Raw genomic sequence first — 15,720 nt, 5'->3', positions numbered from 1 at the left:
AGTTATATATATCAATCAAGCCCGATGAAATTAATGAATTATCTAAATTACAAACATGTCTTAAGGACATAAAATCCTGGATGACCTGCAATTGTCTGATGTTAAACTCAGAAAAAAACGAAATTCTTGTTCTTGGCCCCAAAAACCATAGAGACTCTAGATGGCATTAACTTGGCCTCTAGCACCACTGTCAGGAATCTTGGAGTTATCTTTGATCATGATTTGTCATTTAACTCCCACATAAAGCAGACCTCTAGGACTGCCTTCTTTCATTTACGTAATATTAGAAAAATTAGACACATACTATCACAGACAGATGCAGAAAAACTAATCCATGCATTTGTTACTTCAAGGCTGGATTACTGCAACTCTTTATTATCAGGTTGCCCCAATAAGTCCATTAAAACGCTCCAATTAATTCACAGCACGAGTACTGACAGGAACTAGAAAAAGAGATCACATCTCTCCTGTACTAGCTTCTCTGCATTGGCTCCCTGTAAAATGTAGAATAGAAATTAAAATCCTCCTCCTCATCTATATAGCTCTTCATGGTCAGGCCCCTTCATATCTTAAAGAGCTCATAGTACCCTATTACCCCACTAGAACACTACGTTCTCTGAATGCTGGGTTACTTGTGGTTCCTATAGTCTCTAAAAGTAGAACAGGAGCCAGAGCCTTCAGTTACCAAGCTCCTCTCCTTTGGAACCAGCTTCCAGTTGTGGTTCGGGAGGCAGACACCCTCACCACATTCAAGAGTAGGCTTAAGACATTCCTCTTTGATAAAGCTTATAGTTAGGGCTGGATCAGGTGAATCCTGAACCATCCCTTAGTTATGCTGCTATAGGCCTAGACAATCAGGGGATTTCCCATGGTGCACTGAGCTCCTCCCTTCCTCTCTCTTTCTGCACTCATTCATGTCCCATTAATGCATGTTACTAACTTCACTTCTTCCCCGGAGTTCTTGTGCTTTCTCGTCTCACAGGTTCTTGTTGATCCTGGTGGAGCCTCCTGCCATGGTCCTGCTAGATTGCCATTGCCAATACTGTTGTTGCTGTGCACCTTTCTGTCTGTCTGTCTCTCGCCCTCTCTCTCTCTGTCTCTCTCTCTCTCTCTCTCTCACCCCAACTGGTCGAGACAGACGACCACCCACCTAGAGCCTGAGGATCTGTCCTAGGTTTCTGCCTTTTAACAGTCAGTTTTTCCTTGCCCTTGTCGCCAAGTGCTTGCTCATGGTGGTACTGTTGGGTCTCTGTAATTAATGTTTTAAAGAGTTCGGTCTAGACCTGCTCTATTTGAAAAGTGTCCTGAGATAACTTCTGTTATGAATTGGCGCTATACAAATAAAATTGAATTGAATTGAATTGAATTGCTCTTGAGGTCCTTAGGGTAGCTTAAGTTAAGTGCATAAATCAGTCCGAAAAGTATCACGCATCCAAGGGTGACACATGGTAGGTTTTGCAGAACTTCCACACCTTCAAGTACAACACCAACATCTGCATATATCTTGTCTCCAGGATCAGCACCATCCACCCGAATGATGTAGATGCCCATTGTTGTCTGTGCAATCCCCAACTCAGCCTCTGCGCACTCGCAGTCCTGGAGAATAAACAAAGAAAATGAGTTGTGTTCATTCATTTTTTAAAAAGGCATGTGGTTTTAAAAACTTCGCAGGGAGTGTTCTCCAAAATGAGTAAAATGGATATGGCCCACCGAAACGACTTTGAGGGGCAATCCAAAGCTAAAGTTTTGAAGGATGCACAAGACATGTTTGTTTGGGATTAACTGTCATTGCTTCTTTCCAGCCCTCCCATTTGCTAACCGGTAGTACTACTATGGTTCTGCATCCCTACACAAGCGCTCCAACCACAAGTTACTACAACAGACAGTGTTGAGTGAAACTGATACAGGAACAAAATCCACTATTTTGCAAGCATGAGGGCTGAAAATGATTTCAGATAATGAATCTCAAATCAACTTGTGTTGTGCATCCTTAAAAATATTTTTTAGCTTTGAGTCCATTCTCAAAACTACTGTTCAGATCCAGATCCACTGATCCTCATTTTAGAGGAACACACTGAAGTGTTTGCTCTGAAACGTTCACACTAAAATGTAGTGTCGATATTAGTTTTAATTTGCCAGTAAAATTACCCCTAGCTGTACCAGATCTGACATGCTGTGATTCTGATTCTGTTCTATACTTGCACCGTCAACTGTTTTATACTTTACCAGGGTCATTTACAGCTGACAAGTTTGTCATTTGGCTTACAAATTCCATCATGCTCCACACTAACAGCTGCATAGGTTAATCTCTACAGTGCACACTACACACACATAGATTGTGATGAATATGTGAAAATTAACGCAACTACCAATGTAAATATATCCAACATATTTTGATATAAAGAAAGCAGGTTGACAGACACTTACTTGGTTCTCTTTGATGAGTGTCTCCATGTCTTCATTGAGGTAGTCACTGAGGCTCCTCAGGATACAGTCACGCTTGACATTTATGTCTTCATTCTGAAACAAACATACCAACAAGATCACAAAGCAAATTACATTAGCTACTGCATTGATTTACAGTTTAAGTAAAGTTGAAAAGCTGCCGTACTTGAATTTGATGGAGTCACTAAAAAATTAGAATATGCACTTTCTGATTGTATAATAAATGTTTTACATGAGAGAAAACATTTTGATTGTGTGTATTAAGCTTCTTTAATACAAACATCATTAAATGTCTCCAAGAACAAGAAGGTGGTGAATGTTTGGCTATGAAATCACAAACCCATATTTGCTACATTAAATTAATATAAATTGCAAATCAGTTTAACTATTAAAAAGAGAAAGGAGGGAACAAGGATGAAGAGAGAAAAAGTAAGAATGACAGAAACACACTTACTTTAGCTGTCAATGCCATTATGGCACGAATTTTCTGTCCTGCAGATCCTCCTTTGGCACGGAAAACCTTAATCAGGTCATCAGTGTATCTGTCCAGTTGTCCAATGAATTTTGATATCAGAGGGACAGTTGTTATACGCATGAACTCCAAATTGACCTGAAAGAGAGGAGAAAAGACAGGATATACCTGACTGTACTAAGATTTAAACAATGAATGCAAGTTGCATCAATGTTTGTGTGTTTGTTGTAAATGGGTTACTACACTTACTTCACCAACTTCAAACAGTGCTGGCCATCTGTTTCGGACCTCTGTAATCATTGGCTCCTGAAGAATTTCTTGTCGTCTGTACGAGAAGGTACGCTGCATCTTTTCCTTGATCACGGCCTCGTTGTTCTTTTTCTTTACCTCAGTCAAAAGAGCAACCCTTTCCACCTCTAGGCTTTCAGTCATTTCACCTCTTGGATGGCTTGGACAGAAATTAACCTCTGCCTTCCTGAGTTTCTTTATGTTCGCAGCTGGTTTCCCCTGACCTTTCCGTTTGTTCTTAAGTGAGTTGACAATGACTTCTGGGTGTCCAGCTCGGCCAAGCTTGGTGCGGAAGTTCATCATCTTGATCTTAATGTAGTGTTTCCATCCACAATAACCATTGTGAGTTCCTTTCTCATACAAACATGGGTGAGTCTTTACCAAGGCCTCAGCAACTTCTTCAAACTGTTCATCCCTTGGATATGCTGTGTACCTGATCATTTCTTCTGCAAGGCCTTCAAGAATATCAGATCTGACTTTTGGGGTAAGAGAAAGAAGAGTTCCATTTGCATTAAAATCATCATTTCCCTTCTGGAGCACCATCTCAGCACAATATGAAAACCGTGGCATGACAAAGACTTGAGGCCAAGAGCAGGACCAAGAGGGAGATGACAAAATGATGGTATCATTGTTGCTATGGCAGTCGACAGATGTTGAATCAGTTGGTTGTTGTGATGAGGAGCTAGTAGATGCATTGGGAGGAGTCGCTGGTATTGTGGACCAGATGTTTGTAGTGGGTGAATCTGAGGAGATCACTGAGCTGGTAGCCTCACAGGGCAAGCATACCACTTTCAAAGTACTTCGATGTTGAATGTCAGAAATTGACACAAGGTTCATAAAATCATTTCCAAAATCTACATCTTTGTATTGAAGCCTGAACTGCTCAGTCACACCAAAGAAAGTCTTAATTTCAAGAGCCAATTCATCCACAGATGTTGGCATTCCAGATTGAATGATTAGTTTTCTTGCATCGTCGTCACCTCCAAAAAGAACTCTGAAGCGAACTGGTTCTGCCATCCTGCTTTATCAATCTAGAGTGAAGGCACAAACACACAAAGATGACAATTATTAGTGAGTACAATTTTAACATGATTAAGTGTTATCCCCCACAAGTGTTATAGTTTGAGGCGGAGATCAAGGTTAATTAATAATTACTGTTAAAATTCAAATTCAAATCAACAGATCATATACACGCACAAGTGCTTAGCATGTACACATTTAAACAGCTGTCACAACAAAAGAAATGTTCAAGCTACTCAGTACTTGTACAAGGCACAATAACTTATCTAAATCAAACTTTTGATGACGATGTGTCTCTTCAGGGTTACCATACGTTTAGATCCAACTATGTAGGCCGCAAGTGGATAGCAGTCAGTCAGCTCCTCAAAGTGAACCAGGGCAACCTCTCTACCTGGTGACGTGGTCAACTCAAAGGCCCTAAAGTGATCTCTATACCAAGCAAAAAGTCGACGAACAATGAAACTCAACTCCTCTCCCATTATGCACATTTGTAGAATCTCAGCAAACTCAGGCATTCCAGCAGTTGAACCAGATGCAACAAACATTCCATTTCTGTAATTATTTCCCTTGAAGGTGACACTTTTTGCAAGATGAACTTGACTGATATCTGGATACTTCCTCCTTAGAGCCAATACAACCTCTTCATTCAAAACATCAACCTGGACTGTGGATACACTTGTAACTTGCAAATTTGATGTACTGAGACTGGATGAATGTATGTGATAACTGATCATTCGCTGGTGTTTGGATGCCAACGAAAGTGCAATGTTCCTGAAATTATTTGTGTGCCGGGCAACTTGTTTAAAAAAGGTATGTTTTGATTCGAATCTCATTGTCCATAAACCTACAAGAGGCCCATAGCACCTTATCAGGTGTGGATAATGCTCAAGATAGTGGTGCTTGGGTAAAATCTTTCCATCTGGGTCAAGCTCAAGTAGTCTCTGTCTGTGCTCTGACACACATCAAGATAGGCAATTGTCTCGTCAGTGTGAACAGGTGCTACAACTAATTCTACTATTTCCTTCATGTCCAATGTCACTTGCCAAACAAGTTCACCCTCTGGTATCAAGTCCCCAACCAGAAATGGAAGCAATCGTATTAAGTTCCAATTTTCGTGGGCATTGCCTCCTATTGTCTTCTTACTTGAATAGCTATTTGGTATGATGTGAGATCTATTTTTTTTGTCACTCCACTTATAGGGGAATTTGAGAATTAGTGTGTTCAGACATTCAAGACTGAAATACTTCTTAGAGATCAGAAAACTCAAACACAGTGCCAGTTCAAATGGGACAATACCCTCAAATAAATCATGCACTATATCTGGAGGATAGCCTGTGGTAACATGGAAATGTTTGAGATGTTCAGTTAAAACACACGCTCTCTTTACGCCAAAGCAATTTGTTTCAGTTTCCTGTGCAGACTTTACATGTGCTTCATGTGTTTCTTTGGTTCGAAGCAAAAATGCACCTGACTGAACATCCTTTCTTGGAATATCTACTTTAGCAGCAGTACAAAATCGACAAATATAATGTGCGGAAAAGCTCTCAACAAAACCAGCCAGTGAGTGGGCTCCCAAATTGTCAGCTATAACACTGTGTACTGTTCCTTTAACACACTTTCCAAGCTTTGAGATGAACACACCATGCTCTTCTAAAGTCTTGCAAAAGTGGCTCCAATATTTTACCATAGCCATATACCTTTACATCATCACTAAACCTAAACTAAATTATAATTCATTTGAAAGCCTTGTTCTTAGTCTTTCTCACCCAAACTGGAAAGCACTGCAGCCATTTCTATTTGTTATAGTGTACCGCGCTCCTGGACCGTACTCTGATTTTATATCTGAATTCTCAGAGTTTTTATCAAGCTTAGTCCTTAAATCAGATAAAGTAATTATTGTAGGTGATTTTAATATTCATGTGGATGTTAACAATGACAGCCTTAGTAATGCATTTATATCATTAATAGACTCAATTGGCTTCTGTCAGTGTAAATAAACCAACTCATTGTTTTAATCACACTCTTGACCTCGTTCTATCATATGGCATTGATATTGAACATTTAATAGTCTTCCCACATAATCCTTTCCTATCTGACCATTATTTAATAACTTTTGAATTCATATTATTAGATTATAAGCCATTAGGCAAAACTTCCTACAGCAGATGTCTATCTGACAGTGCTGTAGCTAAATTTAAGGAGGAGATTCCTTCAGTCTTTAATTCAATACCATGTCTGAATTTAACAGAGTCCTATAACGACTTTAGTCCCTCTGAAATTGATAATCTTGTCGATAGTGCTACAGGCTCACTACGATCAACATTAGACTCTATCGCTCCTATAAAAAGGAAATTATTAAAACATAGGAGACTAGCACCTTGGTATAACCACCAAACCCGCCAGTTAAAACAAATAGCTAGGAAATCTGAAAGGAAATGGCGCTCTTCCAAATTATCAGAATATCGCTCAAATTGGCAAGATAATCTTAAAACTTATAGAAAGGCCCTCCGTAACGCAAGAGGAGCCTATTACTCAGCACTAATAGAAGAAAATAAGAATAACCCTAGGTTCCTCTTCAGCACTGTAGCCAGGCTGACAGAGAGTCACAGCTCTATTGAGCCACATATCCCCATAAACTTAAGTAGCAATGACTTTATGAGCTTCTTCTATAATAAAATTATTACTATTAGAGAGAAAATTAATCACCAACTGCCATCAACAGTTATCAGTGGCTCTCCAAGTTCAGGGACTTCTGCCAATGTAAACTTAGATATATATTTAGACTGTTTTTCTGCTAACGATCTTCATCAGTTAACTTCAATCATTTCTTCAACAAAGCCATCAACCTGTCTATTAGACCCGATCCCAACTAGGCTGCTTAAAGAAGTTGTTCCCTTAATTGGCACTTCTTTACTGGATATGATTAATCTTTCTTTATTATCAGGATATGTACCACAGTCCTTTAAAGTAGCTGTAATTGAACCCCTTCTTTAAAAGCCCACTCTTGACCCAGGGGTTTTAGCCAACTATAGACCGATTTCTAACCTCCCCTTCCTCTCTAAGATTCTGGAGAAAGTAGTCGCCAAAGAGTTGTGTGACTTTCTACGTAATAGTTTATTTGAGGATTTTCAATCAGGATTTAGAGTTCATCACAGCACAGAGACAGCTATGGTTAAAGTTAATAATGACCTTCTGATTGCTTCTGACAATGGACTTGTCTCTGTACTTGTATTATTAGATCTTAGTGCTGCATTTGACACCATTGACCATAATATTCTTTTACAGAGACTTGAGCATCAAATTGGCATTAAAGGAACCGCACTAAGCTGGTTTAAGTCATATTTATCAGATCGCTCGCAGTTTGTACATGTTAACGATGAATCTTCACTAAATACTACAGTTAGTCATGGAGTTCCACAAGGTTCTGTACTTGGACCAATACTATTTACTTTATATATGCTCCCTTTAGGCAACATTATTAGGAATCACTCCATTAACTTTCACTGTTATGCAGATGATACGCAGTTATATCTATCAATCAAGCCCGATGAAATTAATCAATTATCTAAATTACAAACATGTCTTAAGGACATAAAATCCTGGATGACCTGCAATTTTCTGATGTTAAACTCAGAGAAAACAAAATTCTTGTTCTTGGCCCCAAAAACCTTAGAGACTCACTGTCTAAAGATATAGTTACTCTAGAACCTAACAGAGGAACACCAGTTAGTCAAACTAAGTTTCAGTACACCAGTGAACCACAGTTACCGTGCATTAACTTACCATTTCCTACACACAAAAAAAAAACTCTCAGTCCACTGAAAAATAATTACCTACACACAAAAAAAAATACTTGGAACACACTTCCAAACAACTGCATCTCACAACCAAAAACGCCGATTTCCCTTTTTTGGATACAATGAAATTATGCACGCGGGACCGCGCTATAGGGAATCCCCAGGGAAATCCTCACAAAGACTAGTGACGTCAACTATGACGACCACGCCATTCACAAATTTTGTCCGTGTCACAAGGCGCGAAGCTCAAACTAGTAGGCCTAAATATAGGATGGAACAAACAATGGCACAACAATTTAACCGTACCTACCCTTCAGCGCAAAACAGACCAACAAACAGACTACCGAAACGCGCCCCCACTTTGTCACGACCTGGCTCTGAAGCCGTGACAAAGACGAGGAGACGCAGTTGAAAGGACAAATTATAAGTAAGAATCCCGAAAAAGAACTAAATAGAAGATGAGGTGTGTTTGTCAGTAACATCAGTAGGGAAAGTGGGTGTATGTGTGAGTGTGATGTATAATGAAAAGTAAATGTTGGATGTTAAAACACAACTACTCCGAATACCAGAAATAAGAAATAAGATAGAGAGCCCACGTCAGCCAGAGAGGCTTTTATAGCTGGGAAACACCGGGCCCAGGTGTCATTCCGGCTATGCCGATTGGTCCAACCCACAAGTACCTGCTGCTTTAAAAGGAAGAGGAAACATTAGAGCCACGCAGGGGACCGTCACAGGTCCAAGAGGCTTTTTTGTACGTCCCGGCATACTACATGTGCCTACCGTGGCGCCGGGGCTGCTGTTTTTTTATCCTGTAGGGGGCACTACGTAATAAAGTATAAATAATAAATAATAAAGTAATTCAAAGAATTTTGATATTTCAAAAAATAAGCACGTTGTAAAATTAGCACTTCCCGTGGTTTTTTTGTCAGAAAAGGAAGTGGACGATTTCTCCACATTGGTATGTCCAATTGACACCAAGCTTGGGTCCATAGTTCTCCATGTCTTCCTTAGGCATCATGCACAATTTCAGGCCATTTCCACAAGGTGGCGCTCTTTAAAATGAAGAAGTTTATATCTCAGCATTGGAACATGTGATTAAAATGAAACTTGGTACGATGCTTGCCCTGAGGCTCACTAATAAATGTGTCAACAATCCACCACTAGGTGGCGCTCTGGAGACTTTAATAGTTATGAATATGAAATTCACAGAGCACATGCAGACTTGTGCCTGTAGCTCACATACCAAAAATTGTGTGTGTCGTATTTGTAGCGCCCCCTACAGAATTTTAATAAAGCAAAATGTAAAGCCCCGGCGCCACATTTCACCGATATGTACAACACTCGGTAGGCACATCCACCGTGCCGAGACGTACAAAAAAGCCTCTTGGACCCATACATCAAACCCAACAGGAAGTCAGCCATTTTGAATTTTGCCATCGGACCATCACCACTAGGTGGCGCTCTTTAAAATGAAGAAGTTTATATCTCTGCAACGGCACGTGTGATTAAAATTAAACTTTGTTGGATGCTTGCCCATGGCTCCCTGAGGCTCACCTAAAGAGGAAAAAAAATCAGGCCACTGGGTGGCGCTCTGGTGGCAGGATAAATCACTGTGCAGAGACCATAATAGTTATGAGTATGAAATTCACAGGGTACGTGTAGAGTGGTGCCTGTAGCTCACATACTAAAAATTGTGTTTGTCGTGTTTGTAGCGCCCCCTACAGGATAAAAAAACAGCAGCCCCGGGGCCACGTTTCACCGATATGTATGAAACTCAGTAGGCACGTGTAACATGCTGGGACGTACAAAAAAGCCTCTTGGACCCATACCCGAAACCCCACAAGAAGTCGGCCATTTTGATTTTCATTATCACTTTCGGCGAACTTATCGCGTTGTATTTGAATGAACTCCTCCTAGGGAATTTGTCAGATATGCTTCAAAATTTGTGAGTACAGTCAAAAAATGGTTCTGATTAAAACTTGTGCTATTTGTTCATGTACGTTGAAGGGCGTGTCCGTGGCGTGCCGTCAAAGTTGGCCATTTTGAATCGAATGTCAAACTGTGATGCTTTTTCCGGCATTTAAGGGCTTCTGTTTTAATTAACTCCTCCTACAGATTTGATCAGATTGACTTCAAAGTCGATCACTTCAATCTACACACATTGGTTATCAAAATTTGTGCTATTTGTGACTGTATGTTTAACCGTGTGCCCGTGACGACGTGTCGAATTCCACCGATTGGCCATCAAACAGATAGTACTCCTATCTTCAGTGTGCAGTCCCACCCTGAACACGTCCTCATAACTTCAGCGTACATGATCCAATCTCAAAGAAACTTCACGTGTTTGATAAGAGTCCCACCCTGAACACGTCTACATGACAATATTCAGACATAGTGATAGCGCCACATACTGGTAACAGGAAGTATCACGTTTTATACTTTCATGTTCTACTCCTCGCAGGATGATCAGATCCAGCTGAAATTTACTTATAAAATGCAAAACACATTGTTGATGATATGGGGGCGTGTCTGTGGGGTGGCGTGAAATTTTAATGGACCGTCACAAAACACGAATTCGCTAAACTTGAGTGTACGTTGTCCAATCGGCTCCACACTTCAAATGCTTGATTACAGTCCCGCCCTGAACACGTGTACATGACAATATTCAGACATAGTGATCGCGCCACCTACTGGCAATAGGAAGTAAGTGCCGCATGGCGATTTTGAGATTAGTTACGTGAAATGACCGTGCCAGTGACGACTTGTTGAATTCAGCGGATTCGCCATAAAACAGCACTCATAACTTCAGTGTGCAATGTCCAATCTCCAGTAAACTTCAAATATTCTGTAACAGTCTCACCCTGAACACGTCCTCATAAGTTCAGTGTATGTGGTCCAATCTCAATGAAACTTCACGTGTGTTACAACAGTCCCGCCCTGAACTTGTCGACATTACAATACTAAGACAGGGTGATAGCGCCACCTACCGGCAACAGGAAGTAAGCGCTGCGTGGCAATTTTGAGCTGATTTACGTGAAATTTCATGTTTTGGTCCGCACGTGTTACGACGGCACGCGACGCGGCTGCAGCACGCCCCGAGTTGCGTGGAGTGCGAGTAAGCTTATATTGTGAAAGAAGTGGCTGTGAACCAGCAATCAGATCAACCAACTAGAAGGACTTAGACTAAGGTAAATGTGAGGAAACCAGAGGTAAATGGTAAATTAAAAATGGACCTGTACTTGTATAGCGCCTTTCTAGTCCACTCAAAGTGCTTTTACACTCCATGCCACATTCACCCTTTCACACACATTCACTCAGTGATGGCAAAGCCAATCGAACAGAAACTGACACATTCATACGCATTCACACACCAATGCACGGCATCAGGAGCAATTTGGGGTTCAGTTCAGTCTCACTCAAGGATACTTCGACATGTGGCAGGAGGAGCCGGGGATCGAATCTTCCCTTTAAGAGGCAGAAACCTTGGACAGACCCCTGAATTTTACAGGGAGCCACTGATTTTACAGGGAGCCAGTTAATGGATCACCAACATGCTTACAATTCATTCGAAAAATGTGTTGTGGCTATGGCCCTGCAGGGCTCTGTGCAGGCCAGTCATGTTCTTCTTGATGTTCTTCCGTGCTTTATGTATGGGACCTGTTGGGGGTGGGGGTACTGTCATGTTTAAACAGAAAAGGGACAAGCACAAAAGTTGGAATGATGATGTCTAAGATATCATAGTATAATGTAGCGGGCAGCTGTGGCTCAGAGGTAGAGTGGGTTGTCCACTAATCAGAGATTGTCCACTGGCAGTTCAATCCCCAGCTCCTCTTGAAGTGTCATTGAGCAGGATACTAAATCCAAAATTGCTCCTGATGCCTACCGTAAGTGTAAGTGTATGAATGTGTGCGGATGGGTGAGTATGGCATGTAAGTGTACAGAACTTTAGGTGGTCAAAAGACTAGAAAAGTGCTACATAAGTACAATCATTTACCATTAAGATATCCCTCTTTTGGACCAAACCAGAGAAAACAGGGTTGTCCACATACTTTTGGCTATGTGTGGCTATATGGTGTAAAATCTTCTAATTTCAAACAAAACCATGTTACAACAAATATTTACTTTTATTATTAAATTATCCATCTTTACAATATACCCCTAATAAAACTGCAGTTGTACAAATCATTAAGGAGAAGTAATCACATGACATGACTCAATGATTATATATGTATAATATATTTATATATATATATATATATATAATATATAAACATGTAAAATGGCAAAAAAACAAACAAAAAACACTTATCCCTTTGATCCGAATAAGTAATAAATGAACAGATAATCATAAGCTAACATCTGGCCCTTTTGCGTAATTGGCCTCGGTAATGCCAAAAATGACAGATACAGTAACACTGGCTGTTGCTGTAAGATTTGCTAGTTGACAATACTGAGAGATGCAGACTTCACCACAAAACTGATTGAAACTAAAAACTAAAAGTCTAAAGGTGAGACAGTGAACCTGATTGGCTACTGGTTACTCGTTGGAATTCAGTCACTAGGGGTGGAGCTAATCAGCTCTAAACCAAAAAATTAACCTTCCATTGGGACACGCAGGCTATGGCATATTTTAGGTGAGTCCTGAACCATCCCTTAGTTATGCTGCTATAGGCCTAGACTATCGGGGGATTTCCCATGGTGCACTGAGCTCCTCCCTTCCTCTGTCTTTCTGCACTCATTCATGTTCCATTAATGCATGTTACTAACTCCACTTCTTCCCCGGAGTTCTTGTGCTTTCTCGTCTCGCAGGTTCTTATCGATCCTGGTGGAGCCTCCTGCCATGGTCCTGCTAGATTGCCATTGCCAATACTGTTGTTGCTGTGCACCTGTCTGTCTGTCTCTCTCTCTCTCTCTCTCTCTCTCTCTCACCCCAACTGGTCGAGACAGACGACCACCCACCTAGAACCGGAGGATCTGTCCTAGGTTTCTGCCTTTTAACAGGCAGTTTTACCTTGCCCTTGTCGCCAAGTGCTTGCTCATGGTGGTACTGTTGGGTCTCTGTAATTAATGTTTTAAAGAGTTCGGTCTAGACCTGCTCTATTTGAAAAGTGTCCTGAGATAACTTCTGTTATGAATTGGCGCTATACAAATAAAATTGAATTGAATTAAATTGAATTGAATTGAATATGTAGATATGGTACACCTCTGAGTTGAAAATAATTGACCCTTCCTAGGTCCCGCCTTTTTTTGGAACCTTAGTCAACTTTCTCCTTTTCTGTATTTTTATATGCTTTGTGCAAGGCTAATCTATGCTAAAAAGACAACCTAGAGGATATAAAAGTGACATACACAGTATAGCCACATCTTAAGATAGCAAGCTAATGTAAGCAAAACTGTAACTAACTAGCCAGCTAATCTATATCAGTCATAAGCTGTTTTATAACTAGGCAGCTAACTATATAGTTGATGATGGATGTAGATTAGCTCGCTAGTTAGCTAGCGATTCGTTAACATTAGCTAAGTTAATGTGTGACTATGTATACTGTATGTTGCGTTTATCTTTTATCCATCTTCAAAATGTGGCTGTCTTTTCAACATAGATTAGCATAGCATAGCATAGCATCACATAGCATATCTAAGTACAGGAAAGGCTTGCTAAACTGTTATTGGAGCACAGAGCAAAAAATAAACATGAGACAGATGATCTGTGAAAAAATCAGGTTCCTCTGCCTCCTTCTAGTTCTATAGTGTGATTAATGTACAGATTATCATTGTCATGTACTACCCTCAGGATATGATTTCAGCAAATCAAACAAAAAGTTTTTTTTTAAAATAAAAGTTACCTTCTGCAGCTTTAATTATTTAAATTGTTTTTCTAGTCTGTTAATTTTTATACTACTTTGAACAGTGCAGTGCAAAACAGGTCAGTGACAGAAACATACAGACTTGGCCTAATGGTCAAATAGCTGATGTGATTGAGTGAATCAAATTTCTATTTCTATTTCCATTTCTTTTTTATTGTATGCTGAAAGATAACAAGCTCCTGCATATGGAAATGGGAATCCCGTGGTGCCAATCTTAAATAAAATTTTTTTAAAAAGTTCTAAAATGTTAAAAGAAAAACTTGTGGACAAATTAGGCACTCATACAGGACTGGCCCCCTGTTCCTCTTCCCTGTCAACACTACAACATTCACCACCAAACTAAAAAGGACGGTAGCTAAGGTGTGCATATCTTACTTCTCTTGATTTCCGGGTATCAGTAAGTATATTCTACTAAAATTGAGAAATATTCAGCATTTGGAGTTAGTAAGAAGATGTTGTGCACATTCCGGAGGTGCAGTAGGTTCTTCCTCTTTTACTCATTTGCTGCTTTGAAAGCAGTTCCATCTTTCACAGTGACGTCCACACACAGCAGGAAGGTCCATGGTGTTCACGGTGCCTCTGGGGCTGGAGCTCAGAGATCTGTGTTTTTAAGCAATGCTGCAACAGCACATCTAAACTGTCTGCCCCATGTATGACAGAAGTATGCAGAGCACTGGCCGCTGTCAGATGTAGTACTCCTTCATGTAAGATGCAGTACTCCTTTGTATATTCAGATGTAGAACTCCTTCATGTATGTGTCATGTATGTCAGATGTAGTAGTCAGATACATTAGTCAGATGTAGTACTGCTTCATGTAGCCAGATGTAGTAGTCCTTCATGTAGCCAGATGTAGTAGTCCTTCATGTAGCTAGATATAGTACTCCTTCATATAGCCAGATGTAGCACCCCTTCATGTTATCAGATGTAGTACTCCTTCATGTAGTCAGATGTAATACTCCTTCATGTTGTCCCTGACAGAATTTTGGAGGTGCAGCTCCGTCCTGTTTCCCGTCTCTACATTATGGGGATGCTCCTTCTCCTTGATGCTGTGGTTGCTCCTGTGGGCCTGTCGCAGGTACAGTCGACGGGTCACAACAGCAAGGATGCAAACTGCAATGAACACCACCGCTGTCACCACACCTGAGGAGCAGCCAGGAAATACACAAATTAGCAGGAGCAAGTACAAAAACTCTGTGGTTGTCCTGCCCTACACTGTTTAATGTTTCCATGTTTTGAAACCAACTTCCAAATAACTTTCTAAGTCCCCCTGGCACAAGCTGCACCTGACAGTCCACAATGGCGACGTAAGTCGGACCTGCAGGCTCACGGGTGTGATACAAGTCACAGGTTGTCATTTTAACATATTTCACGATTTACTAACTAAGGTGCTGCATAGTTGCTGATTGGCGCCAAATTTTGCATAGAGACTCAGTGGCATTAGAACCATTAAGCAAGCATTAAGCATTGTATGCATTAATCAGATGCATCATCAACTCGAAGGTGTAAAATCAACGGTCCTATATGCTGCACAATGACCAGAAGAATATGAAACAGCAACATGAGTTGTGTGTTCATCGGACTGACCTATGTATGATATCACTTCCTGTTATGACTGCAACCTAAAGGTAGCTGTTCCTTTATAACTTGGGCATGTTTTGAATTATCTAAAAAGATTTTATAACGTTTGATCATGAGGGTCCATAGATTCTATGTGTCGATCTGGCTCCCTTCAAAAAGTAGGTTTTGTATATTTTGCTGTTTTGCAAAAAAAAGAAATTACAGGTGGAAATGGGCATGGCCTATATCACAGGGTGCCGCTCAATTTAGCGAATGT

General features: G+C 40.5%; 2 protein-coding genes across 4 annotated transcripts in view; both read right to left on the bottom strand.

Annotated features, from left to right (window-relative positions):
* Positions 1–1,208: 1,208 nt before the first annotated feature.
* Positions 1,209–4,188, bottom strand: LOC127365314 (uncharacterized). The gene is made up of 4 exons (XM_051403303.1): positions 3,167–4,188; positions 2,900–3,055; positions 2,428–2,520; positions 1,209–1,596 (listed from the first exon to the last, which is right to left on the bottom strand). The coding sequence occupies exons 1-4, from the start codon at positions 4,145–4,147 to the stop codon at positions 1,333–1,335; spliced, it is 1,494 nt and encodes a 497-aa protein (XP_051259263.1). The 5' UTR covers positions 4,148–4,188; the 3' UTR covers positions 1,209–1,332.
* A 7,939-nt stretch (positions 4,189–12,127) lies between these two features.
* LOC127365278 (contactin-associated protein-like 5) overlaps positions 12,128–15,720 on the bottom strand; it is a 293,853-nt gene continuing 290,260 nt past the window's right edge. For 2 of the 3 annotated variants that reach the window (XM_051403190.1, XM_051403189.1), the window contains one exon: positions 13,173–15,026. In XM_051403190.1, coding sequence (XP_051259150.1) covers positions 14,830–15,026 — 197 coding nt within the window. In that variant the 3' untranslated portion in view covers positions 13,173–14,829. Of the gene's footprint in view, positions 15,027–15,720 lie in introns of all 3 variants that reach the window. The other variant, XM_051403188.1, reaches the window with a different exon arrangement.

This window comes from Dicentrarchus labrax, unplaced genomic scaffold (genome assembly GCF_905237075.1).
Source record: "Dicentrarchus labrax unplaced genomic scaffold, dlabrax2021, whole genome shotgun sequence".
Classification (NCBI taxonomy): Eukaryota; Metazoa; Chordata; class Actinopteri; family Moronidae; genus Dicentrarchus; species Dicentrarchus labrax.
This window is presented reverse-complemented; position numbering and strand designations above follow the sequence as displayed.

Coding starts and splice junctions, on each gene's coding strand:
- LOC127365314 (XM_051403303.1), bottom strand. CDS start 4,147: ATGCCAACATCTGTGGATGAATTGGCTCTTGAAATTAAGACTTTCTTT. Junction 3,056..3,166: donor CACTGTTTGAAGTTGGTGAA/GTAAGTGTAGTA, acceptor CCTCTCTTTCAG/GTCAATTTGGAGTTCATGCG. Junction 1,597..2,427: donor CACTCATCAAAGAGAACCAA/GTAAGTGTCTGT, acceptor TTTATTCTCCAG/GACTGCGAGTGCGCAGAGGC.